Genomic DNA, 27,737 nt, shown 5'->3' with positions numbered 1-27,737 from the left:
CAGCCTGGGTACATGGGTACAACAGACAATAACATCTGTCAAAGAATCCCACCCACGACATCCCCTGCAACAGCTCAGGCACTGATTGGGTCAAACAATTCACCAAACTGATTTGTTCCCAGGCAGAGTTCTTTATGGTACAGTGACTCAGTGCTATCTTGCAAATGGCCATTATATAAAGATTTAAATAAAATCTCTGACATTTCAGTATTTTTTAAACACTGAGTTCATTTTTCTGTGCCCAAAAACTCAGTACAAGATAGCCACAATGCTACAGCAAGCAGCAAATGCTCATTCAAACAAACTGGACTTAAAATAGATTTTTATTTGCAAAATTAAAAAAGCAAAAACTAATCAGAATTGTGTTCCTTCTTCTTTCTTCTTGTCCCTTTTGAGTAAGTCCCAGACTCTGTTCTCTCTTGGCCATGTTCAGTCTGTTGTGTCATCCACTCCTTTTCAAGCTGCTTCAACATGTCTGGAGTGAGGAGTCCTTGCTGCACCAATCTGGAAGCAAGGGATAGCTCCCCAGCGCTGGTGCCAAGTGGCTCAGCAGCTTTACTCCCTGCAGTTTTGGTGCCACGTGCCCTTCTAGCTTGGCTCTTCAAGGTTCCTGACAAACGTGACTGGCTCCCTGCTAATGAGCTTTCCAGCTGCAACAGTTTACGTGTCTCGGAAATTTTAATCAGTTTGGTGATGTTGTGAACACCGTCCTGGATAACACCATCCAGCTCCTTCTGCAGGTCTCGAACAAGGCTGGTATCTGGAAACATGTCCATGAATCGGTAGCTGGGAAAAGGACACAATATATTATAGCAACAGCTCTGGACTAATCTCAGTGGCACACCTATGTTAATTCCAAATGTTTTCTTTTTGCAAACTGTCCAGTATCTTTATTCAACTTCTACTTCTTCCCCAACATACCTGAGGAATATGTCATGAAGAAAGTGGGTTGGTATGCTATCTCAAGTGATCCTGATATGCTCCCCTAGGGATACATACCCCTCCTTTGAGAAGCCGAGCCCTCTAGAGCAGGGATTCTCAAATGTCAAAAATCTACAAGTGAACCAACTGAAGATAGTGTTAAATTGCAGAATCTGATTAAGTCTGGGATGGCCCTGAGATTCTTTATTTCTAAAGCTCCCAGGTGATACCAACACTTGTGATCCAAGGACCACTCTTTGAGTAGCAAGGGTCTAGTGGATCTTCTCACTTGGCTGTCTCAATGATAACCACAAAACTCCTGAAGACTTTTTTGGAAGAAATATAAGCCAGGCTCAAGTGCTTTTATTGACAATAAACATAATATAGAGCTTCTTGCAAATATGTGCTGAGTTTGAAACAAAAAACAAACAAAAACCCCCCACCATTCATAAAACCTTTGATTTGCCCTATTACTTAGAAACAAGAGCACATAAAGGAGAAAATTGATACCTTAGCCACAGGTAAAGATCCAAGACGTCATGGACAGCTTCAAGATCCATGAGGTCTTTAATGTTCTTAGGTGGTTGTAGAGGCCATTTGATGTATCGGCGTAACCACGCAAAAGTCAAAGGCTCATTCCTGCTATACTGCCTGGCAAACTGAGGAAGAGTTTAGTAGAAGAATTAGAATTCCCTTAAGTCTATAATTAGAAAAAAGCACAACAAATATTATCTGTGGTTGTGTTTCAATAGACAGGCTGGTTTCTTTATTCCTTGATATTTTTTTTTTACTTTTTTTTGGTGGTACTGGGGATTGAACCCAGGGTCTTGTGCATACAAGCAAGCACTCTACCAACTGAGCTATATCCCCAGCCCTGGCTTTTTTTACATTTTTAAAAACATTTAATCTACACACACACAAAAAAAACCCAAAACAAAACAAAACAACAACAACAACAAAAAAAAAAACCCTTAGTTCTTTAAATAAAAAAATTAAATTCTTTAAGAAAAAAAAAAAAAGATGACTTTCACCTTTTTCCAAAGTTAGGGCAATAATGTCTGCATTAAAAGTTACAAAAAGGGGCTTGGTGCAGTAGTGCACACCTGAAATCCAGCAGCTTGGGAGGCTGAGGCAGGAGGATCACAAATTCAAGGCCAGCCTCAGTAACTTAGTGAGGCCCTAAGCAACTCAGAAGAAACCCTATCTCAAAATAAAATAAATTAAAGGGGCTGGGGATGTGGCTCAGTGGTTAAGCAACTCTGGGTTCAATCCTTGGTACAAGAAAAAAAAAAAAGAGTTTAAACTCTTTGGCTTCAAGTCAAAGCTGATTCAAATAATTCATTTCCTAATTAAGGCAAATTATCTCTCAATGCTTAACCTAAGCAAGGCCAATAATTCAGAGAGGCAGAGCCATTTTAGATTCCTTTGGCTAAAGAATACTCTAATTTTGTTAAATTTAGTCTGGTGCATTCTGCCAATTTTAATAAATGCCAAGTCAGACAGCCATGATGAATGGAAATGTGACCATGCTAACCTGTTAGGACACAACAAGCAGGGGTTCTCAGGCTCTCTTTATAAAGGCAGTGCCCTTAAGAACTCTGGCCACAAAAACTAGTGGAAGTCCAAGTTCAGGGGCTGAGGGGAGAGGGCAGGGAGAGCAGCCTGTCCACTGAGATACTTCCACTTGCAGCCAGCCCTATAGGAGCTCTGGGGAGAACAGTTTCAAAACCACTGTCCTGAGAGGCATGGGAGGCCATCTATGGGACTGAGCTCTTTATACTTCTGTGATGGTGGAATTCAAGAGCAAAGGGAAAACTTCTAGATTTCAGGGTAATCTTTAAACAGAAAACATATGTGTGTATGTTTGACTGTACAGTTCCAGAGATTCCTTATTCCTTAGCAAAGAGCTCCTGCTTTATTAGAAGAGCTTAAGAGATAGTGCAAATGAGGCTGATGCCAGCTCCATTCAGGTCAGCTTCCACAGTCTCAGACTGTTCTCTAACCTCTGACCTTGTACTAACTTTCCCCCAAATGCCAGCTCCAGGAAAAATATTTTCTAGGTAAACCCAGACATGGAAGACCTCTAAGACATATTGTTAAGGAAAAAAGGCAATTTGCGAAATAACTCGCTATGATAACATCTATGGGAAACACATCCACAGGACAAAACTAGAATTCCTATGTGCACATGCATGCAGGCAGACGCCACGGAAAAGGTCTGCAGAGACGCACACAAACACATCAAAGCAATCATTTCAGAGAACCGAGAGTGGGGAGGTGGCCAAATTTATCCACTTGCAATGTTTTAAAGTTATGCTAAGAGAAAGTATTTATGCATTTTATAATTTAAAGTATAAATTTACACCCAGGCACGGTAACACACGCCTATAATCCCAGGGGCTTGGGAGATTGAGGCAGGAGGACCTAGATTTCAAAGCCAGCCTCAGCAACTTAATGAGGCCCTAAGGAACTCAATAGACCCTGTTTCTAAATAAAATACTAAAAAGGGCTGGGGATGTGGCTCAGTGGTTAAGTGCCCCTAGGTTCAATCTCTGGTACCAAAAGAAAAAGAAACCCCCCCACACACATATTTATATTTAGAAATAGATTTGGTTAAAAGAGCTAGTGCACAGAATCACAGGCCTCTAGAGGAGTTGGCAACAATGAGTCTTCAGAGGAAGAAGAGGCCTCTGTAGGATTCCCCTGCCCTCGCTGCCCTTTCCCACAAAGTCCTGTGCTCCTCAGAAGTCACAGATTCACATCCCTACACAAACGGGTTAAAAGGAAGGCGGCTGGAACCTAGGCCCCATACTCACACAAGACAACTACCCAGCACAGTGCCTTACAGTTAAGAAAACTGAATATTGTTGCCACTACTGCAATCCCTCTCCCTTTGAAATAGTTACCCCACAACAATAAGGAAAAGGTTTGCTGTCAGGCAAAGTGCCTTACCTCAAAATATATTTTTAAATCATTTTTATTTTAGCCTCTTTTTAAATTTTTTTTTAAATTGTAGATGGACACAACATCTTTATTTTGTTTATTTTTATGTGGTGCTAAGGATCGAACCCAGTGCCTTACGCATGCGAGGCAAGCACTCTGCCACTGAGATACAACCCCAGTCTTTGTTTTAGCTTCTTCACACTGGGTACCATTTAAGCCCAAATATAAGACAAGGGTTCTACCTCCCTCAAAAATTATCTGTAAAGCCAGGCATAGTGGTGCTCACCTGTAATCTCAGCATTTGGGAAGGCTGAGGCAGGAGGATGACAAGTTTGAGGTCAGCCTGGGCAACTTAGTGAGAACTTGTCTCAAAATATGAAGTAAATAAATAAAAAGAACTAAGGATGTAGCTTTGCAGTAGAGCACCCCCTGGGTTCAATCCCCAATACTGGGAAAAAAAAATTATCTGTGAGAAAAAGAGTCAAGAATATTTAAGTTTTTAGAAAGTCTTTTATATTTATATGGTATTCTCCCAAATGTTTAATTTCAAATAACAAACAATTATTTGGAAAAAAAGGTGTCCATCTTAAACAAGCCAAAATAGCAGAGATGAAGGCTCACCTGTAACAATGAGGAACACACAAAGGGCTGCTTCTTATTGATAGGGGCTGTGCAGAACACGTATCTCACCCGGAGACTTAATGGAATATGCTGGATTAACTCTGCAGAAAACTTAAAATCATCCATATTGCAGACAAAATACTGCCCATCAACTTGTGAGAAGTCTACAAAAATATCCTGGGGGAGGAAAAATATATGAAGTTACTGGACTGCATCAATGGGCAAGAATAAAGTCTATAGAAGACAATGTCTTTAATCCACAAGAGACTTCCAGAAAGGCCTGCTTTATTCACTGCCTCCCGAAGCTAAGAGATCTCCCCCCACAGCTTCCCAACCTGAAACTCAGACAGAACATTCCTCAAGAAACTCCCAGAGGATTTTGAAAGAAATTCTTCATCTACAAGATAAGTTACATGGAGAGCAACTTTACAAAGGCAGACTATCCACCCAGACCCATGAGGTGGACCAGTAACTCTCTAGCATACCACCATTTTTAGATGAGACTTCAAAGTGTCTACTTACGATGAGATTGGAAAGTGTTGTATCAGGGAGGTGGTAAGCAAACATTTCAATCTGTTCAGCAGTTGGATGAAGACCTGCTGCCTTTAGGAAAAGTAAAAAATAAAATAAACGTGAGCTGATTGTTTTGGGTTTTTTTGAAAGGATAAATTTGCTTAAATTATTTCAAATTAAAGTCCTACATTCAGGCTTATCTCTCACCAAAGGAGTTAAATGACAAGAATTTGAGTAAGACAGAAAACAAAACAAAAAAATCATCATCATTTTACTACTTATTACCAATTAGAAAAGTTGATGAGATAATAACAGGTAATTCTCATTAAGGAAACAGTCTTGTGCTTTTATTTTAGTCATTTTCCTAAAACCTATTATGAGCTGATGGAGTACCAAAATGCTTTACTGGATAAAAATTTTCCAGGTCTCAATTCTCTCCACTAAATAAAAGTAAAAGAGAAAAACCCAGTTGATTTAACCAGGGCAATAAAAATGATACACACACATACCGAGAGAAAGTTTCTAAACAAGAGGCCAGTTATCTCTTTAACAATATATTGCAGCATTAAGAAATGGCCAAGGTAAATATAAGGGATAAAGAAAGCAAAGACAGAAAGAAAATAGAAAGGAAGGAAGACAGATGGGTCCTGAGGGAGGGAAGAAGAGTCTGAATATAAGAAATAAGGTAACCCAGAGGGAAATGAGGGTGTGTCAAACTTCAGCTGCAGTGGGAGCCCCTATGAACCTAACCACACTCCATTGCAAAAACTATAGAAGTGGTTTCAACCACTGCTTTCCTCCAGGAATTTTTGTCTTGCATTATCTCACATATGTTCCCTTTATCTAATGTTGCTGACAAATTAAATGAGCCACATATAAGTGAATTTTTCCAGGCAACTTTAAACTAATTTTTAAAAGTTAATTTGTTTAAAATGTGTACACTTCTGATTCAATAACTACATTGACCAAAATTTAACACTGTGTTTTCTGGCTTGAAGTTGTGATGCTCAGAGCTGTTATTGATCCATACTTCTAGAATCAAACTTCTGGTGATTTTTCAGTTCATTGACATAGATAATGTCACCTGAAGCAACTTTGCCCCTCTCCCCCCACCTGCTGCTATATTTCTAGGAAGAACTAAAGGAAAATCAGGTCAACAAAACTTGTTCAATCTGTATCTTTCACTTGCATACCATTCTCTGAACAAGGGGTCTCTATGTCTCTTCAAAACAATAAAGGAGGGCTTTCTTTCTTTCTTTTTTTTTTAGTTGTAGATTGCCAATACCTTTATTTATTTTTACATGGTGCTATGGATCGAACCCAATGCCTTCCCCACGAAAGGCGAGCACTCTACCATTGAGCTACAACCCCAGCCCCAAGGGAGCTTTCTTGATGAGGTTTCAAAGGCACAAAATTTTCTTTTGCTTATTTCTGTTTCCAGGCAGGAGTATGGATGTGGGAGAGGGAAGATATGACTGAACTCCCCACAGAAGCACTAATTCATGTGTTATACCTTACCCTTATGGGATCCACTGGCCTATTCAAAATTTCCTTTAATAAACCGAGGTCCTCGCGATTCATCGTTGTAACCTCTCCTTCTCTGTACTGTGAGCTGAATCTACCAGCTCTGCCGGCAATCTGCAAGGCTTGGGAGGTGGTGATTGGTTCTATTTCTTTCTCTCCCTTCTCATTGATACTGGGCTTTATAAGAGAGTAAAAAATGATTCTCCTTATGCTCCTGAAATAGAAATGAAAGTGATCCCACAGAATGCATAAACAAGCCTCTGTTAATTGATTCTAATTAAGGCCTATTTGCCATTTTGCTGCCATTTTAAAAAAGAAGACAGATGTGATGGAGCATACCAGTAATCCCAGCTACTCGGGAGACTGAGGTGGGAGGGTCACAAGTTTGAGGCCAGTCTCCAAATGAAAAATAAAAAGGACTGGGGATGTAGGTTGGTGGTAGAGCAGCCCTGGGTTCAATCACCAGTACCATATACAAAGTGAAAATTTTATTAATAAAAATAAATAAACAAGGAAAAAAAGTTTGTTGATGGGGTTGGGGTTGTAGCTCAGTTGTAGAGCAACTGCCTAGCATGTGTGAGGCACTGGGTTCAGTCCCTAGCACCACATAATAATAAACAAAATCAGGTATCATCTCCATTTATAACGAAAAATATTTTTTAAAAAAAGTTTGTTGGTAATTCTTTTTCTTCCTTTCTTTGGGAAATGGGGGTACCGGGGATTGAACTCAGGGATATTCAATCACTGAGCCACATCCCCAGCCTTATTTTGTATTTTATTTAGAGACAGGGTCTCACTGAGTTGCTTAGTGCCTCACTGTTCCTGAGGCTGGCTTTAAACTCGAAATCTTCCTGTCTCAACCTCCGGAGCCGCTGGGATTAAAGGTGTACGCCAAGGTGCCTGGCTTCTTCCTTTCTTTTTTTCAATAGTAACTGCATTACTATTCAATTAAAAAGAATTACCATTCTTTCTTCAATTAGTATGTTCCAACTAAAAATCATCAAACTGTACACTTACAATGGGTGAACTGTATGGTCTATAAAATATACCTCGATAAAACTATAGAAAATGACTTTCTTTTTTTTTAATATTTATTTTTTAGTTACAGGTGGGCACAATATCTTTATTTTTTATTTTATGTGGTGCTGAGGATAGAACTCAGTGCTTCACACATGCTAGGCAAGGGCTCTACCTCTGAGCCACAACCCCAACCCAGAGAATGACTTTCTTATAAATAACCCAAGGTGTTCTCATACTGCTTTAAAAAGTTAGCTATACCAGGTGTAGTGTTATGTGCCTGTAGTCCCAGCTACTCAGGAGGCTGGGACAAGAGGATTGCTAAAGCCCAAGAAGAGTTTAAGGCCAGTCTGGGCAACAAAGTGAGATCCCATCTCAAAAAAAAAAAAAAAGAGCTGCTATTAAGAACTATTAATACTTCTGTATTCTTAAAGGTATATAGGTGCCTTCATTACCTACGATGGAATATTGTGGCTTAACATTGTTATCACTAGAGAGAATGGCCAGCCCCATATTCAGAATAGGCACCTGGATACCTGCTAGCCAAGAAACTGAAAATAAAGTGAGGTAATGACAGGTTAGCAGAGTAGGGGGCAGCACACCAAAGTCCTAGTACTATATAATATTTTCTTTTTATTCCTTCAATATATATAAGCAAGATAAAACTCAAATCTATACTGTAATGGCCATTCTTCTAAAGTGAAGTGTTTGGTCATTCATCCCAATTCAAAAATTGAAAACAGAGGCTGGGGCTGTAGCTCAGTGGCACAGAGCTTGCCCAGCATGTGTAAGGCACTGGGTTCAATTCTTAGCACCACATAAAAATAAACAAATAAAGGCATTCTGTCCATCTACAACTACAAAAAAATTTCTTTTAATTGAAAACAAAAACAAACACTGCCATCTAATTCACTGAATATCGATGCTTATTAAAAACAAAGTACTTACAAATTAAGTCCCATGCCAATTGCATCTGTAGCAACCAGGATTTTGCACGGATCACTGGGATCATTAAACTTTTTTGCTTGAGCAAGTTTGGTTCCTGCAACAGGAACAGTTAGATCAGCACTGTCCAGCCTTACTACATCATGGTAAGCATGCTTAGAAACCCTTGCCCCTGCTCTATTTTTATGAGTAAAATTTTTACCATTTCAAAATTTCTTTCTTTATATCCTCAAAGAGTCACTATCCTTTACCTCCATTCCTTTAAGTTGCCCCTCATGCAGCAACGCACTTCCCCAGCATACTAATCTTATTCTGAGGATTCTTATTAGATTTCAGGACAATAATTTAAAGGGAATTACTGGATCCATATTTTAAGACATTTTGTAAGAAAATCATAAACTCACCATTTAAAATATAGTCTATGATAACAGCAGCAAATTATAAGAGCTATAAGTAATTAAAATACTCCTACTTCCCACCAGGTTAACTAGAAAAAATATTTATTCCATATGATCTATAAAAAATTACCAATAAACCAAATGGCTTACTTCAATTTTTTTACTATGTTTTCTACACATATTTTAACATTTGGCAAAAATAAAAAATTTCATATCCTATCACAACAAAAGCCAATAATTACCAGGTGGGAGACTGCCATATATAACAGCTGATTCCAATCCTCGAATTTCAATCTGCCGACTCACAGAATAAATATCATTCTTGCTAAAACAGACAACACAGTCCCCAGGCCGAAGGTTGTCTAAAGATTCCAAGGCATGATCCAGCACAGAAATGGGGGTAAGCCTCTTATAGTTTCGAACCTACAATAAAGACATGTAGTGGTAAAATAACATATCCAACACAACTTCCTCTGACTAATAAATTAAAAACTTGCCAAGCAATCAACAGTAGCTAAAAACTGATAAGTACCAACATTTTTCAAGGGAAACAGGAAAGGATTCACTTCAACATTATAAGTGTTACCATCAGTTCTCATTGGCATTTCTAAATTAATAGACTATCATACAGTGTTCCATACATTTTCAAAGCACTTTCACATATATTGATTTTCATGGAAACATGGCAACTTCAGAAGAATTAATTGTTATTTCCATTTCATGAATGAGTAAAATAGAGCCCAATAAAAGACTGAGTCAGAGCTTTTTCCAATTCTAACTATGATCTGCCTCCAAATGCAAAGGTAAAAACAGCAGCACTCAGAATGGAATCCAGAATTTCTTCCACTACTTTCCAGAATGTCTCCCTGAAACTGAGCATAAAACTAAAATGGCCAATTAAAAATATTTCTTCATCTTATTATAAAACTCAGGTAAAGAAAAAGAAAAGTAGGAGTTAGAAGGAACCAATTACTTCTACTCTAGGAATTTGCAAAAGGGATACAAAAGTCCTAATTTACTTATTCTAAACTGATATGCTCAAATCCCAAAGAATTTTGTGAAGATGAAGAATCACCCAGGCCTTGGGTTTGATCTCCAGCATTGGGGGAAAAAAAAAAAGAATGCTTCTTATTCTTGGAAGACTCAGGATGCAATTGCTACTCTGTGAGAACTTCACACTTCACATCATGAGGTTCAACCAAATATATGAGCTAGTCAACTATTAAAAAAAAAAAAAAAATGAAGTTTTCTTTTTAGTTAGGTTCTAATTTTGCCACTGCCTAGGGTCTAAAGCTACTGTATAGCTACTCTTAGCTATTTGCTTTGCCACTTGAAAATGAAATATATAATGTAGTACCTCCACTTCCTCCCCAGTTGTATACATAAGCTCAGTGACCAGATCGATAGCAGCAGATTCTCCACATAAATGGATTTCTTCAGCACACAGTCCTGTAAATGCACAATTGGGATTTTTTAAAAAAGACTTATAATTAAGTATATAACATTCGCAAAACAAAAATACTTTACCTTTATTAGCTTACCTATTATTTTACAAGTCTATCAAATGTTTTCAGCAATGTCTCTTTGATGCAAATGTCAAACCACCATTGCCTTCTAATGGGCTAAGATCATCCCAGTTTTTCTAAATCTCAAAGTTCTAAAACTGCTCTGGCCAAGGTTTCAAGTCTATCAGGGTGAAGTCAGCCAGGACTGGAACGTGGCATCCTAATGCTTAGGGCTCAACATTAGTCCTATACTTGTGTTTTTCAAATTAGGCTCCATGGAATCACAGAGGTTAGGAGCTGGAGGGCAAAAGAAAGTCCAAGTTGCTTACCCCTGGGCCAGATCCATTTCCACCTGTTTTATTATAGGCCTAATGCATCAGTATTATTTGAAGAAAGAGTTCAGTTATTTGTTTTTAAATTTGAAAATACCTGCCCGACAACATGCTGATCAAAAATTTACTCCAAAATCAAGTAGTAGAATAATCATTCACATCCAAGGACATCAAGAATTCCATACTACCAGGACCCTACCCTAAATGAATAAATAAAATTAAAAAGCCACGGCCACAAGATTTTTACTTCAGCATTATCAATAATAGGGAAAAATGTTCCAACTCTGCCATCTTGTGAAGCACATTAGTAATCCCAGTGACCTGGAAGCTAAAACAGGGGTTACAAATTCAAAGCCATGCTCAGCAACTTACCAAGTCCATAAACAACTTAGCAAAACCCTGTTTCAAAAAATAAAATGGCCTGGGGATGTGACTCAGTGGTTAAAATGCCTTTAGAGTCAATCCCTGGTACCAAAAAAAAAAGTTCAACTTTAAAGAACAAATTCTGGTACAGCTCTTCAATGGAGGAGATGCAGTTACATTAACAATATGAAAAAATGGCCATGAAATAATAGAACTAAAAAAGAGAAAGATACAAAATTAAATGTTCTGAAAATACCACATACATAAGAAAAAGAAATGGCACAAAATATTAATAGTGATTGTGTAAATGTGGCAAGACTTGAACTTTTTTTTTTTTTTTTTTTTTGCCTTGGGGTACTGCAAATTGAACCCAGGGCTCTGTGCATTCTAGGCAAGCACTCCTCCACTGAGCTACATCCCCAGCCAAGAGACTTAAACATTTTGACTTTAATTACACAGCTATACCTATTTGTAATAGTAAAAGTAGATTTCCTATTATTGAAATAGTATTTCAAAAATCAAAAACTCACACTTCACTGACTTTTATAGAAGACTTTTGTCAGAAAAAGGGGATCTAACAGACTACTTGGCAATGACAAGCAGATATACAAATAGTGCAGATGTCATAAAGCCCAGGCTTGATGCACTAAGACCACCAACCTAGAAGTGCTCTGGTCCAGGCCCATCCTCTGGCTGGATCTCGAATCATCTGAATTTCATCAATTACAGCCACTTCATCTTAAAATGAAAAAATTATCATGAGCAACACAATCTACTTAAATAGTATTATAAACAAATCCAACATCAAAATTCAAGCTTTCATTACTACCACCATCACCATCATCCTTCATTATGGGTCTCTTGCGCTGGCTTGTACCAAGGATTTTATAATTGTATCTCATTTAATTCTCAAAACAACTCTAGGAAGATAAGTACTTCCATTATCTCCATTTGAAAAAAGAGTAAACTGAGGCCCAGAGAAGTTAAGTACTTGCCCAAAGTTAGACAGTAAGTGAAATTCAAACTTAGGTCATCTCGCTCTGAAGATCATACTCTTAACCACTGGAAGACACCATTCTCTGTAGTAAGCAGCTCCATTTACCTTATTTTCACCAACCTCAGAGACTGCCTTAAGAATCTGCCTAAAAAGAACCACCATGGGCTGAGGTTGTGGCTCAGTGGCAGAGCACTTGCCTAGCACATGTGAGGCAATGGGTTCAATCCTCAGCACCACATTAAAAAAACTTATTGTTCCCATCTGACAACTAAAACAAAAACAACAACAACAAAAAACCATCACATTGCTGGGTTCAATGGTGCACACCTGTAATCCCAGCAGCCTGGGACTTGAGGCAGGAGGATCTCACATTCCAGGCCAGCCTCAACAATTTAGCAAGGCCCTAAGCAACTCAGCAAGACGCTGTCTCTAAATAAAATATGAAAAAGGGATGGGGATGTTGGCTTAATGGTTAAGTGTCCCTGAGTTCAATCAAAGGTTATACCCCCACACACCCCTCAAAAAAAAGGTGGGACTGGGTTTGATGGCGCACGCCTGTAATCCCAGCTACTCAGGAGGCTGAGGCAAGAGGATCCTAAGTCCAAGGCAACCTCAGCAGCTTAGCAAGATATGTCTCAAAATAAAAAGCTTTGGGGGATACCGCAGCAGTAAAGTGCCCCTGAGTTCAATCTCTAATACCAAATAAAATAAAATGCAAAAACCCCCAAACATACATAAAAGAAAAAAGGGAACTAACTTCTATAAGTAAGCATGACAATATTTGGTATTTATTACTAGTGGCAGGTAGCATTTGTTGTACTATTCTTTTTCCAGATATGTAATGCTTTTTCACAACAAGAATCATATTTCAGGGCTGTGGCTGTAGCTCAGTGGCAGAGCGCTTGCCTAGCATGTGTGAGGCACTGGGTTCGATCCTTAGTACTACAAAAAATAAACAAATAAAGGCATTCTATCCATCTTCAACTACAGAAATTTTTTTAATTAAAAAAATCATATTTCACAAGTACAACCATACTTTAAAATAAAAAATACCAAGTCATAGTTTTTCAATGGTGTTTACATACATGGTGTGGTGACACTGCACATCTCAACAGTACAAGCAACATGGGCAGCCTGTTTCCCATCTGCTTCAACTGTCACACGCTCTTCACCTGTCACCAAGTCACATGGCACACCCTGAAATGACAGAAAGAAACCCAGTCATATTTCTACCTTGAAAACAACAGCAAAAAGTAGTTTTGTGTGTCTATTCTCTTCATTACCAAGGAATTTATTTAACAGCTGAATTAGAAATATTCCCAATACCTTTTTCTTTTCTTTTTTATAGAAAATGAAATAAGAGCTACTTTCTTATATAACTTAGGTAAAACTGGAAATATCTCCAACCAGTTAAATCCTTAATAAGAACATGAGAAACTGAAGCACATTCATTTTCTAAAAATTTATATATATATAAATTGTTGTTGATGGACCTTTACTCTATTTATTTATTTATATGAGATGCTGAGAATCAAACTCAGTGCCTCACTCATGCCAGGCAAGCACTCTACCACTGAGCCACAAACCCAGCCCACAGTTTAACTTTTTAATTTTGTTTCTGTACTATTGGAGTTGTTAAAATGAACTTGATTGTTTCTATACTCCAGAATACTAAATGGGGGCTGGGGATGTGGCTCAAGTGGTAGCACGCTCGCCTGACATGCGTATGGCCCGGGTTCAATCCTCAGCACCACATACAAAGATGTTGTGTCCGCTGATAACTAAAAATAAATAAATAAATATTAAAAAATTGAAAAGAAAAAAAAAAAAAGAATACTAAAAATTACTGGGTGTGGTGGCACATGCCTGTAATCCCAGTGGCTGGGTAGGCTGAGGCAGGAAAATCATGAATTAAAAGCCAGCTACAGCAACTTAGCAAGGCCCTAAGTAACTTAGCAAAATCCTGTCTCAAAATTAAAAATAAAAAAAGGCTAGGAAGCCAGGCACAGTGGCACACACCTGTAATCCCAGTGGCTAGGGAGGCTGAGGCAAGAGGATCACAAGTTCAAAGGCAGCCTCAGCAACATCAAGATGCTAAGCAACTCAGCGAGATCCTGTCTCTAAATAAAATAAAATAGGGCTGGGGATGTGGCTCAGTAGTTCACTGCCCTTTGAGTTCAATCCCAGGTACCAAAAAAACTGGCTAGGGATGTGGCTCAGTGGTTAGGTGCCCCTGGGTTCAATCCCTGTAACAACAACAAAATATATTTTTTTTTTTTCCTAAAAATAAAAAAATTATAAGGAATACTAAAAATAAAATTTAAGACTGTAACGACCTCCTAATATACTTCCTTGAGAAGGAAATACCAATGCTGTGGTATAAGAGGGTGCTCAAACAACTGGCTTGCCCACTACTGAGGGGTTCCCCAGAACAAAGGACTTTGAGTAAAGTTCAGTCAAACTTGGAGGGTTGGTCACCACCCCTAAGTGATTTGAGTCTAATTATAAGAGAATATCAGACAGATACAAACTAAGCAACAGTTTGCAACAAAACTGACACGTCGTCTTCTAAAAGTACAAAAGTTATAAAAACAAAGGAAGACAAAGGAATTATCCCTGATTAATGGAAACTAGAGACAATTTAGAACAGTGGGAAACCTCAAACCGAGTCCTGGAGGGGAGCGACAGGGTGCTACTGGACAACTGACAGATTCTGAATACAGACTGTATATTAAATAATAGTATTCTATCATATTAAATGATTTATCCTGCTTCAGACATATATCCTGTGGTTATATTAAAAAAAAATTGTTTTGTTTTTTTTAATATTCATTTATTTATTTATTTTTAGTTCTCGGCAGACACAACATCTTTGTTGGTATGTGGTGCTGAGGATCGAACCCGGGCCGCACGCATGCCAGGCGAGCGCGCTACCGCTTGAGCCACATCCCCAGCCCCTAAAAAAAAGTTTTTGTTCTGAGTAAATACGTTTTCAAATATTTATGGATAGAAGAATTATGTACCCAAATTATTAAAAAAAATACAAATTACCTAACCAAAACTGGTTAATCTCACATTGTAAAGTTTTAATAAAATAATGAGTCAAAATGTGACCCATTTAGTGAAATGATGTCTCAGTGATTACAGGGTTTAGTCCTTTCAGTTTTGAACAAGTAGTTTCAGCCAGTTGTGGTGGTGCAAACCTATAACTGCAGTGACTCAGGAGGCTGAGGCAGGAGAATTGAAAGTTTGAGGCCGCCTCAGTAATACTTAGTGAGGCCTAAGCTACTTAGTGAGATCCTGTATCAAAATAAAAAATAAAAAGGACTAGGGATATGCTCAGTGATTAAGTGTCCCTAGGTTTAATCCTCAGTACCAAATAAATAAATAGATGAAGCAAGCTGGGATCTGACAGCTTGAATTCAAGGTTATTTATATGCCACTCTGCATTTCTCTCTAGCTATAAAATATTCTACAATGTTTTATTCATTCCTTCTAAAGTGTTCACTTTTCCACATTTTACTATCTCTAATATCAGGATGCATATTAAGCACTGACAGTATGCCAGAGCTCAATCAGCAGCATCTTCTCCTTTCTTTTGTTTTCTTCTTTTTGGTACCACAGATTGAACTCAGAGGTACTTAACCACTGAGTCACATCCCAGCCCGTTTATGTTTTATTCTGAGACAGAGTCTCTTTAAGTTGCTTAGGGCCTCACTCAGTTGTTGAGGATAGCCTCAAATGTGAGATCCTCCTGCCTCAGCCTCTTGAGCTACTGGGATTACAGGTATATACTGCCACACTGAGCATCTTTTCTTTCTTAATTACCCATATAATAATGGCACCTCTTACAATCAATAGTTTCCTAGATGCAAAGAAATAAGGTATAATTTGTTACTAGTAAACTACTACATCTTTCTTTTCCCCTTGTCCAACTTCAACCCCAAAAGAAAATGGAAGAAGAAAAAAAGAGCAAATATTTGGTGATATACTGACAGCAGCATTACTCTTTTCAAAGATCTCATGTGCCAGTAATTTCAAGGGGCCACAATATACTCCAGATTTTGCTGACAAGTATTTCTGAATTGCATGGTAAGTTTTTCCACTGTTTGTGGGGCCCGAATGGAATATTATCTTCCGCCGTATGGCTCTGGCTTCTGAGTACCTAAAACATGAATGGGTAAACAGTTTAATTTTATTAACCCCAAAATCCACCCTAGCAAAGATACCAACTGAAAAAAAATTTTTTAATTTAAATAAATAAATAGATAACACCCCACAAAAACATCTTCCTAACATTCACAGATATTTTGAAAAACTAAGTAACTGGTTTCATATGCACATTAAAATAATTACCGATTTCCAAGAACAGTGTTAACTAAACGGAGGTCAGAAAACCCCCAATACAAATTAATGTCTTGGGTATTTTCCCACTGCATAAACCTCTTTTCTTCCAGAGTTACTAAATTTAAATTGCTATCTGCTCCACAGATATGTTCACATCATTCCCACAGCTCTAAATATGTGAACCTAAAAGCAAACATTCCCAGGTCTCTGAATTCAATATAAACTATTATAATAACTGAGCCTCCTGCTTCTGGTTCTGATGGCTGCCTGGTAATGAGTGGACTTGTGCTGTCTCTATAAGCAAATACAAAACTGGGTAAAATATATGCAGCAACTGTTTACAAATGTGTGGAACAGGTGCAACCCCTGAAAGGGGGGGACACTGGAGATGATCGAAGCAGGGCACAGGGAGGTGGACCCCAAGCAGAGTAAGAAAGTCCCACAGAACAGAGCATAGAAGTCAATGCAGAGCTGCGGAAGCACCTAGAATCTGAAGGGCAGAATGTGGAAGAGCAGAAAGGGTGAAGGAAGTAGGGAGCCCTGAAGTCTCTGCGATGTTTCATGTGGGTCCTTGGCCACAGCCTGGCTGAAGGTAAGAATTGGCAGGGCCTTCAAGAATGCCGCTTAGCAAGGGTCTGAGCAGAAAGCTTCTGAGAGGTCTTGAAGTGCTAGAAGATGCTGCTGTTCCACCCACAGGGGAGAGAATAAAGTATTAACACCCTGGCATTCAGCTGACTCTAGGAAGGCCACAGCTCAGATACAAGGCTAACACCCTACTCAAGCTGCTTCAGTTCTGCCCTAGGAAAATACAAGCCCACGCTTGAACAGGATCAAGGGGAAATAGCCTAACAGAATGAACAGTACTGTTCAGACTCCTTATAATTTGCCACCTAGCATATGATACAAAAACACATAATAATAGTCTTCCCAAATTAGAAACAGAAAATTTCAAATCCACAAATGAAGGAACTAACCAGTTCGGTGGTAATCTCAAGTCACTGATCTTACGTAGATCATCCTTACATTCCAACACAGGAAATATTTGTTTGGCATGTCTCAAGAAAAATGGAAATAAATCATCCACATGAGCTAGAAAATAAAACACAGATTAACATGGGCAATCTGGGGCTGGGGTGTGGCTCAGAGGTAGAGGGCTCTCCTAGCATGCGTGAGGCACTGGATTTGATACTTAACACCACGTAAATATAAAGATATTGTGTCCACCTATAACTAAGAAAAAAAAATGTTTTTTTTTTTTTTAAAAATGGGCAATCTACTTGCTATCTACAACCAAAAGAAGCAAAATCTTTTTTCTTATTGAGGTAAATTAGGGGAGCATGGCCAAGATAAGAGAAGTCCTAAAAGAGGAGACCCTATCCTTTTCTAGAACTTTCTTTTTCTTATTTTTTCATCCAAATTCCACTTATATTTTTAGGAAAAAAAAAAAAAAAAGAAAAGTAGCTGCCAACAACTACATTCTACTATCCCAGTATAACTGGCAAAGATTAGCACTGTTCTTTTTTCTTAATTTAACAAGAATAAAGAATGGTATTGCCAGCCTATAATCTCAGCAGCTCAGGAGGCTGAGGCAGGAGGATCTCAAATTCAAAGCCAGTCTTAGCAAATTCAAAGCCAGTCTCAGCAACTTAGCAAGGCCCTGTCTCAAAACAAAGAAGGGGTGGGGGAATGTAGCTCAGTGGTTGAGTGTCCCTGGGTAGTTCAATCCCTGGTACAAAAAGATAAATATATAAAACTATATAAATATTACATAGATAGACAGACAGATAGATGGATCCCAATGGAATATTATCCATTTTATTTTATACGTGTGTGTGTGTGTGTGTAAAACTAGCCAGATATGGTGGCACATGCCTATAAGCCCAGATAGTTGGGAGGCTGAGGCAAAAGGATTGCAAATTCAAGGTCAGCCAGAGCAACTTGGTGAGACTCTACCTCACAATAAAATTAAAAGGGCTGGAGATGTATCTCAGTGGTAGAGCCCTTGCCTGGCATGCACAAAGCCCTGAGTTTAATACAAAGCACCACCAAATAATAATAATATGTGAGTATTTATATAATGCCATATGTGGAATAAAATGATGTTCTTACTTTTTATTTTTTCTTTTATAGCAAGAACTTTATCCTGACATGATGGAGAAATAAGCCAGCGGCAGAAACAGGCAGAATATGCTATGAACTAATTCTATCTTGTGTAAGAGCTCATTCCATTGTGGCCCATGTTAATACACAGCAGAAAGAAAAGACGACAGATCAAGGTCCCAGTCTAAGACATTCTCATGACTAGCTGAGGGACCCAATATAAAAGCCAAGTGATTACAAAGCTTCCTATCCAAGCATTGAAATATTTACAAAGGATATTACCAAGACATATTCTAAAACAAATAAGCCCTGCTAGAGAAATAAACATGAAGTATGGAATAAACAGAAAGTACATTCAATAGAATTTTCAAAATTCTCTAAAGACTTGCCTGCACTGAAGCAAATGTCATTCAGAACAATGTGAATGTCCACATCCAGGGAATGAGATTGCATAATATAATTTCTAAAGCTTATGAAAGCTTGGTGGAAGAGACGAGCTGCAGAAAACAAAATCAAAATATGTAAGGCTAGTTTTCATTTCAGTTCTCCTTTTAAAAGCACAAAATGCACCACACCAAATTCAAAGTATCTCTACATTTTTACTATGTGGATAATTCAGCTGGTTTAATTTGATCTAGGCTAAAGCTGAAAAACTAGCACAACACGAAGGAAAGGTGCCCAGGCAGCTCCTATGCTGTGTGGTCTGGCTCAACAGGTGAGCCTTGCCAGCCTCCTGCCCTCGAAGAAGCAATGGTCAGAGGCTTGTCTCCAGACCACAACTGTACTCCTACTTTCAGGGCATAAGAGGTCCCATAGAACACTGAAAAAGCTACACAAAGCTACACAAAGTAATACTACATTTCTATAAAGATATTATATGTCTTACCATCAAGTCCATAATCAGCACCCAGTTTCTGAATTTCTTTCCTCTTATAAAACTTATCTAAGATCTTCTTTACTTCGTCTAGAAGAAAGACATAAAAATTCAACATTCATTTCATATTTTAGAGAAATGACCAAATGGCAGAAGAAACTTGAAGTCATGATACATAAGAAGTTGAAGATTTTAGTTGATCCTCTTTATGGGTTAATATGCAATGAAATATCTAGAAAAAAAAAATAGTCAAATCAGGCAATATTCCTGTTATACTGCAGAGGAAATGGGCAAGGTGTAATGGGCTCAGAACTAGGTTCTAATTTTTATCAAGCCATTTTTAGATAACCATGCCGTTTCGTTTACTTACAACCATTCTGCATATTAAATAGTAAACAGGGGTCTGGGGTTGTAGCTCTCAGTGGTAGAGCACTTGCCTCCAACATGTAAGTACTGGGTTTGATCCTCAGCACCACATAAAAATAAATAAACAAAATAAAGATATTGTGTCCATGTATAACAACAACAAACGGTAAATAGCTAAAATAAATGCAGAAAAGACAACCAATTTGGCAAGGATCAGATCATCATGCTTTTATGCAAAAGACTAAAGAACTGGGATGATCTTTAGTTTGAAGATGATGATTTTATGAAGAACACATTCCTCTCATTTTGTTCTAGATGGCATAAGTTAACTCAGTGGGAGGTAAAGGAAGCTGATTTCAATGGAATTTACATAAGAACTTCCTAATAATTAGAATAATTTTTCAGAACCAAAATCACAAACATAGACACTTTATTAATTTCCTCTACAAGAGACAAAAACATCAATCTTTTGACTGAATGTCAGGTCCCTGGAAAAGCCAAACAGATTCCAGGAAGAAAAATGAAAATTAAATACTTAAAAGGTACTATAATACCACCTAAAACATATGACCATGGTAGGCTAAGGAAGATTAAGCAAATTATCTAATACAAATGTTAACAATTACATAGCACGAAGCAGATTTGAGTTCCTGAAGACTATGGTACAATAATTGTTTGGGCCCAAGAGGATATTTGGCCAGGAAAAGGTCAAGATGGCTAAAGGCAAAGCCATAGAAAGGAATAGATACAAAGGGGAATCCAAATTACATGGTTAAGCAGATGATGATGAATCAGGCTTCTTTCTTCAAAGAAACATTTGCTGCACTGTGCTACCCTCTCCCGCCCTCAGGATCCCACCCAACAGTTTTTCAGGCTGAGCTGCCTGCCCCTGCCTTACAGGGTGCTTGCTCAGCTACAAAGAACAGGTTTGGGGTTGCCCAGGATCCTTGCTTATAATTTAGCATAGACCTTGGAGAACTAGCTGCTTCATTGCTAACTGTTCTAACAAAGAAAATCTCCAAGAGCAATCACATTCAGAGTCTCAGCATCCCCAACCATTCAAACTGGCTTACTCAACACCCTCAGAAGTATGAAATCTTGCAGCAGCTGAACTCTAGTTAAAGCTGCAAGGTTCACAAAATCATTTAAGGAAAATGAAATTCCAGGAGTTGATCTCCATCTGTCTTTCTCCAATTTATAATAAACCCCCTTTTACATGATGTGGGATGTAGAAATCTACAGTGGAACAAGCTGGGTCTTCTGCGAATTTGTCATCAAATGCCAAGGAAAAAAAAACAAGGAGCGGGGTTTTTTACTTTTAAAAACGCCTCAAAATAAATAAATAAAAATGTCTCAAAACTTATTCTATCATAAAGGGACATAGCTGAACAGTAGGAAAGAATTCCCCATTAAGAGCTCTCCTGATGGCTTCTGCAAGAATCATAGAGATGTCAATCACCTGTAATTTGGAGCAATGCTTCACCTTGACCTCCCAGGGTATGGTATTGGTAATCACTACTGCTTCAAAACTTGCACTGTGATGCGAGAAATGACTGGGTCAGAAAAGATTCCATGAGTCAAGACAAACTCTGGTGGCTCCAGCTGAGAAGTTTGTCAGCCACAAGGCAAACTGTGCCACAAGTGTCAGTCATGTCACAAGGATAGCCACTGGATTCTTCATTCCCACCGACTAGCACCATGCAGTCCACATCACTGGCCTTCTGTTGCTAGTCAATCTAGACAAAGTCCACATTCAACCAGTCTGCAAGGTCACACTCTTGGCTCCATCAGCATCAGGTGACACAATAGGGCAGTTCCTCCACTCAGAGATATTCTCCCTAATTCAATTCAGGATACCCAGCTCTGAATACAAATTGTCCACTGGGATATTTAAAAAGCCCTAAATTTGAGAAGCACGTAGATCCATGGTGATAATATGACCTGCACCAGCTACAGACAGCATATTTTCGACAAGCTTGGCTGAGAGTGGAGCCCGCTTCTTGTCCTCCTTATCGTGCCAGTCATCAGGGAAACATGGGATGACTGCAACAACTGAGCAGACTGAAGTGATCTTGTAGGCATTAACCATGATCAAAAGCTCCACTAGATTGTCATGGATTTCAACATGATACTCTGAATGTAGACATCTTCTCCACTTATACTTTCACCAATTTCCACACAGGTCCCCCTGGTTGCTGAATTTCTTAGTCACCACCTTGTCTAGCTCCAGGCCCAGGGGGTCAGCAATTTTCTGGGATTAGTCCCAATGGGAGGTGGCGCTGAAGATTTTGATATTCAGCATTTTGGGTAACTATCCTAGGCACTCTTTACTCAGCGATCACTGTTGCTGCAAAGACCAGAAGTGAGCCCCACAGACTTAATACTATCCACCTTGCATTGTTTCTCTGCCATCTGACATTCCACCTGGCTCTAAATTACCCAGGGCAGGGGAGGCAGGATCAGTGGGGAAGCCCATATCCCATCCTCCTGAATTAGCTGAGCCTGGGGCCCTGAACAATTTTAAAAAGGGGTTGCCTCACAATAGTGAAAGTTCCTTGCAGCTCTGGATTCCATCCCCAGTACTGCAAAAAACAAAAAATAAAAGAATAACAGAAATTTCTGTGACACCAGGGAGGGTGAATTAGACACCTGTCTGGGTGACATACCACTATGAATAAATAATTTACCCTGAACCCAAGGGCACTCCACAACTAAGCCACATCCCCAGCCCTTTTAAAATTAATTAATGGTACTGGGGATTTAACCCAGGGACAATTTACCACTCAGTCACATCCTTAGACCTTTTTATTTATTTATGTATTTTAAACTTTTTTTTTAAGAGAGAGAGAGAATTTTAATATTTATTATTCTAGTTTTTGGCGAACACAGTATCTTTGTTTGTATATGGTGCTGAGGATTGAACCCGGGCTGCACGCATGCCAGGTGAGTGCGCTACCGCTTGAGCCACATCCCCAGCCCTAGACCTTTTTATTTTGAGACAGAGATTCACTAAGTTGCTGAGGCTGGCATTGATTCTCCTGTCTCATTCTCTCAAGTCAATGGGATTACAAGCATGCTGTGCACCAGCCTATTTTTACATTCTGAGGCAGGGTCTCACTAAGAGAAGACACCCTGTGATCTTTCTGCCTTGGCTTGCAGAGTAGCTGGGACTACAGGCATGCAACACAATGCCTGGCTAAATCAATAATTTGATAGGAGAAAATATTTTAAATTTATTACACTGAGATTGTATTAAGGTCATACATGTTAAAATACTATCATATCAATCTGTAGAGATAAACATTTTATTGACCCAGTCACACATTACACATTTCTGAGAAAGGCCAAAAGTGAGGATGGTTTCCTGCCCATGAAACACAGGCCAAGTGGCCTGTATTTTTACCTCCCAGAAAAGTACCAACCAGATTTTCATGCAGTCATGACATACTCAACACAGCATCCTACTAACAGAACTGTATTTTATATAATAGAATTTCAAAATTGCTGGTCTAGCCACTAGATTTGCCCACACCTAAATATAAGATCCACAGATACATGCACACACATGTACATACTCACTCCCTGGAGTGGATCACAGGCAACTATCATGGTATTTCTGGGCTTCTGTTTCTTTGTATCTAGTGGGGGCAACATTTTCTTTGGGGGGGGGGGGGGAATCAGTGACTAAAAAAAAAAAAAAAAGGTTAGAAAAAAGCATATGAAATTGCATGAAAAAATTCTGTTAACCTATAAACTACAGATGGAACAAATCTATTTTCTGAGACTAATATACAGTATTATGTTATGATCCAGATACATATCCAAAGGAATTTAAATCAGCATGCAAAGACATATTTGTGCTTCCATGTTCACTGCAGTACTATTTGCAACAGTTAAGCTATGGAAGCAATCTAGGTGCCCACACCTATTTTATATGTGGAACATTATTTATATATACAAACATATCAAAACATCACATTGGGGCTGGGGACGTGGCTCAAGTGGTAGCGTGCTCACCTGGCATGCACGGGGCACTGGGTTCAATCCTCAGCACCACATAAAAAGAAAATAAAGATGTTGTGTCCACCAAAAATTAAAAAATAAATATTAAAAAATTCTCTGTCTCTCAATAAAACAAACAAAACAACAAAAAACATCCCATTGTACATAACTATATACAATTATTTATATTTATGTACATAAGTGTGTGCATATATATATATATACATATATAGTTGTATATAGTTATATAGCTTTATGTAGTTATATAAACATATATGTGTAATGCATATATACATATATATATATATATATATATATATAAAAATACACACACACACACACACACACACACACACATATATGACAAACATTATTCAGCCCTAAAAATGAAATTGTTATTTGAGACAACATGGAAGAATCTGGAGGACATTATACTAAATTCATCACTTATACATGAAACCTAAGAAAGCCAAGCCAGAGAAGTAGAGAGTGGAGTGGCAGGGTAGGTTGAAGGTGAAAGTGAAGACATTGACCAAAGGGTACAAAATTTCAGACACACAGAAGGAGTAAGTTTGAGCAATCTATTATCCAGACAGGAAACTATAATAAATGTTATTATATGTTTCAAAATTGCTAAGAGTAGATTTTAAATGTCATCACCACACATAAAAAATAAGTGTGGGCCATTTCCTCTCCTGGAAGAGGTCTGCTCCATGCCTCTTAAGAGTGTCAATTCCATCTCACTAAATAAATCTTTTATGCTTTTCTTTTTAAAAAGTGTGTACAGTAAAGAATATGTTTATTAGCTTGATTTAATCATTCTATGACACAAACATATCAAAATATCACATCATACACCATAACTATATACAACTATTTCTCAAGTTAAATTCTGACTGGGACTGGAGCTCAGTGGCAGAGTGCTTGTCTAACATGTGTGGGCACTGGGTTCAATCCTTAGCACAGAATAAAAATAAACAAATAAAATAAGGGCATGATGTCCATCTACAAATACAAAAAAGTTTTTGTTTTTTTTGTTTTTAACTCTGAAGTGAAGGCAGTACAGGGGTACTCAAGCAGAAGCAGTAGTATGTTTCGTACACCTGGAGCAGAGGCACATGTCATACATATGGCTTAAGGATAGAAAGTGGGAGACAATGAAGCTGGGAGAGAGGCCAGGTCAGACAGGGTCTTACCAGCCATATTAACACTTGGGGACTCTTTTAAATTACAGACAATGAAAAAATATAATATAATTTTTTTAGCAGAAAAGCAACAGGTTCAATCTTTTTAAAAGAACATTCTGATTGCAGGCAGAAAATAGACTAGAAGCCAGGCATGGTGGTGCACATCTATAATCCCAGCAGCGTGGGAGACTGAGGCAGGAGGACCCAGAGTTCAAAGCCAGCCTCAGCAACTTAGTGAGGCCCCAGGCAACTCAGTGAGACCCTGTTCTAAATAAAATACAAAAAAGGGCTGGGGATGTGGCTCAGAGGTTAAGGATCCCTGGGTTCAATCCTAGTACCAAAAAAAGAAAATAGAATAGAGCGATCAAAGGTATTCCAGGAGACATGTAAGGAGTTATTTCAATGGTCCAGTCCAAGATAGAAGCTAGAAATTTAAGTTGGCTGCAGTGGAGAAGAAGTGAATGGACTCAATATTTATCAAACAGAATCAACAAGACTTGTCAACTGGACTTTCTGTTAAATATGGGAGGTGAGGAATGGGAAGAATCAAATCCACAAAGTTGTTTATCTTAGAACCTGGACAAGGAGCAGGTCTTGAACATGCTAGTATAAGGAGTAAGCAATCTGAATGGAGCCACCTGGTAGGCAGCTATATAAATAGAGGATGAATGAGAGGTCCATGTCGGAGACAATGGTCAGAAAGGAGTACTGATTTTAGGGGAGAGGAGTACTGATTTTAGGGGAGAGGGAGAAAATGAGACACTTAATAGCAAAAATATGAAGTATGGCAAAATGATGTGGAACAGAACCTTGAAGTAGTACATCAACTTATCAGATAAGAAGCAGGCAAAAGAGATGGAAATGTATCAATATTTGAATATAAAAAAGTTAGCCAAATTACCTCACACAAATTACTGTATGCCTTCAGTAAATGGGAAATTGTTGTTTAATGGGTTAACTGTTGTCTGTGTTTCAATTTTACAAGATGAAAATGTCCTAGAGGTCATTTTCACATGTGAATGAACTTAACATGACTAAACTATACACATAAGAATTATTAAGATGTTAAATGTTATGTTTTTACAATTTAAAAATAAGCAGAAATGATACAATTACATTATTAAAATTGTTGTTAAAACGATATAGACCCCAAATCCAAGTAAAGCGAAAGGCCTTGCTGAGCACTGGCCTGGTGGTATATGCTTGAAGTCCCAGCTCCAGAGGACTACTGAGCCAACAAGGCAGGAGGATCACTTGAACCCAGAAGTTTGAGGCCTCCTGGGCAACATAATAACACTGTCTAAAAAAAAAAAAAAGGAAAAGAAAGAAATAAAAATAACATAGACATAAGGTGCATCATATACTATACTGCTCTGAAAAACAAGATTTGACCCAAAGCATGCTATTATCCATATTTTACTTTTAGTTTTATTTATTTGGTACTGAGGATTGAACTCAGGGTGCTTTACCACTGATCTACATCCCCACCTTTTATAAATTTTGAGTCGTTCTCACTAAGTTGCTGGGGACCTGGCTAAGTTGCTGAGGCTGGTCTCAAACTTCAGATTTTCCCGCCTCAGCCTCCGGAGTCCCTGGGATTACAGTGTGCACCGCATCCGGCTGAAATTTGTATTCTCAAATTACAATAGGGGACATACTGTTGCTGGTCGGAGTAATTCCCTGAAGACAGTCTGGAAAGCTAGTGCCCGGCAGAGTTGTGGCATCCCCTGGATCTCCTTGGTCAGAGGAAACCTCTCACCTTCTTCATCAGCCAAAAGCCAAAGTGCGGCTATATAACGCTAAACTCCCCTCGAAAATATTTACAGATCTCGCTGTCAAATCCATCAAAATTAGTTGTGGTGATAAAACCTACAGCCACTCATTGATGCTACACTTTTACTTTCTCTCTGGCTCCTGGATGATTATGGTCCCTCTTTTAGCGAGGACCCCTTTATCAAGCTGCGTCTTGTATGACAGCAGATTATCAGAATCTGTCTCGGTCCTCCCTTCACCCACCGTGCAGCCCAACACTGCGACCTCGCCCAATGACAAAGAATCCTGAAAGAACTCCTCCTCTGGCTTTTCACCGCTCATCCCTTTGCCCCATCTCGAAGGCAACAGTTCTGTGGCAGGGGAGGAACAGAGAAGGACACCGGCTGGGGGCGGAGGGTGCCAAGACGTCCCAATACAAGAGGTTTTTAAACCAGTCGGAGAAGAGGGAGGTCAAAGGGAAAAAGGTCACTCTGGGCGGACCGTTAAGGATGAATTAGACACAATCCCAGGAGTCAAAGGACTCTCAAAGCAGCGAGGGAGGCAGAAACTGTCAGGCACAACGACAACGCTCGAGGGGACTCGGGTCACCAAGGGGAAGAGGGACAGCTGCCCCCGGGCCGCCAGGGCCCGGCAGACATCGCCCGCCGCCTTCGCTGGCTCCCGCACTCACTCTTGTCCAGAGGCCGCGTAAGCTCGGCCCCGACGTCGCCATCGGCGCTGGGGCCCTGAGGTTTCACAGTCAGCGGCACGAACAAAGACGTATTCGGGGCTTTGGAGCCACCAGAGGCAGACGAGGCGGCAAGGGCAGGAACGCGCCCCAGAACCGCAGGGGAGGGCCCGCAGTGGGCACGAAGCGCAGAGCAGACGGCCGCCCGGTGCCTAGCCTGGCGCCCCGCCGGGAGCCGAGCCCACAGCAGGGCACACCGGGGGAAGGACATCGAGGCCGCGGGCTCCAGGGAGCCTAAGCAGCCCCCCGACACGGCGACGGGCAATGATGCGAGCTGCCAGC

The 27,737-nt window shown here is 39.3% G+C and overlaps 1 protein-coding gene and 1 pseudogene across 5 annotated transcripts; both read right to left on the bottom strand.

The window, feature by feature from the left end:
- Positions 1 to 286: 286 nt before the first annotated feature.
- Positions 287 to 27,737, bottom strand: Supv3l1 (Suv3 like RNA helicase). Of its 5 annotated transcripts, none has more exons than XM_076835355.2 (16): positions 27,399 to 27,487; positions 26,145 to 26,255; positions 19,413 to 19,490; positions 18,916 to 19,023; positions 17,401 to 17,515; positions 16,076 to 16,244; positions 13,165 to 13,276; positions 11,743 to 11,820; positions 10,240 to 10,331; positions 9,125 to 9,305; positions 8,488 to 8,581; positions 6,517 to 6,736; positions 5,008 to 5,088; positions 4,486 to 4,662; positions 1,432 to 1,580; positions 288 to 786 (listed from the first exon to the last, which is right to left on the bottom strand). In XM_076835355.2, exons 4-16 carry the CDS (start codon positions 18,977 to 18,979, stop codon positions 351 to 353), a joined length of 1,968 nt encoding a protein of 655 aa, XP_076691470.1. In that variant the 5' UTR covers positions 18,980 to 19,023; positions 19,413 to 19,490; positions 26,145 to 26,255; positions 27,399 to 27,487; the 3' UTR covers positions 288 to 350. The 5 variants fall into 5 exon arrangements, with proteins under 5 accessions (XP_076691469.1, XP_076691470.1, XP_076691471.1 ...); XM_076835356.1 differs by lacking the exons at positions 26,145 to 26,255; positions 27,399 to 27,487 and adding exons at positions 23,346 to 23,423; positions 23,784 to 23,940; XM_076835354.1 differs by lacking the exon at positions 26,145 to 26,255 and having other exon boundaries at positions 287 to 786; positions 27,399 to 27,737.
- On the bottom strand, positions 20,823 to 22,068 carry LOC143381651 (ribose-phosphate pyrophosphokinase 1-like; annotated as a pseudogene).

This window comes from Callospermophilus lateralis, chromosome 15 (genome assembly GCF_048772815.1).
Source record: "Callospermophilus lateralis isolate mCalLat2 chromosome 15, mCalLat2.hap1, whole genome shotgun sequence".
Lineage (NCBI taxonomy): Eukaryota > Metazoa > Chordata > Mammalia > Rodentia > Sciuridae > Callospermophilus > Callospermophilus lateralis.
Note: the sequence above shows the minus strand (reverse complement) of the source record. Positions and strands in the feature narration are given on the sequence as shown.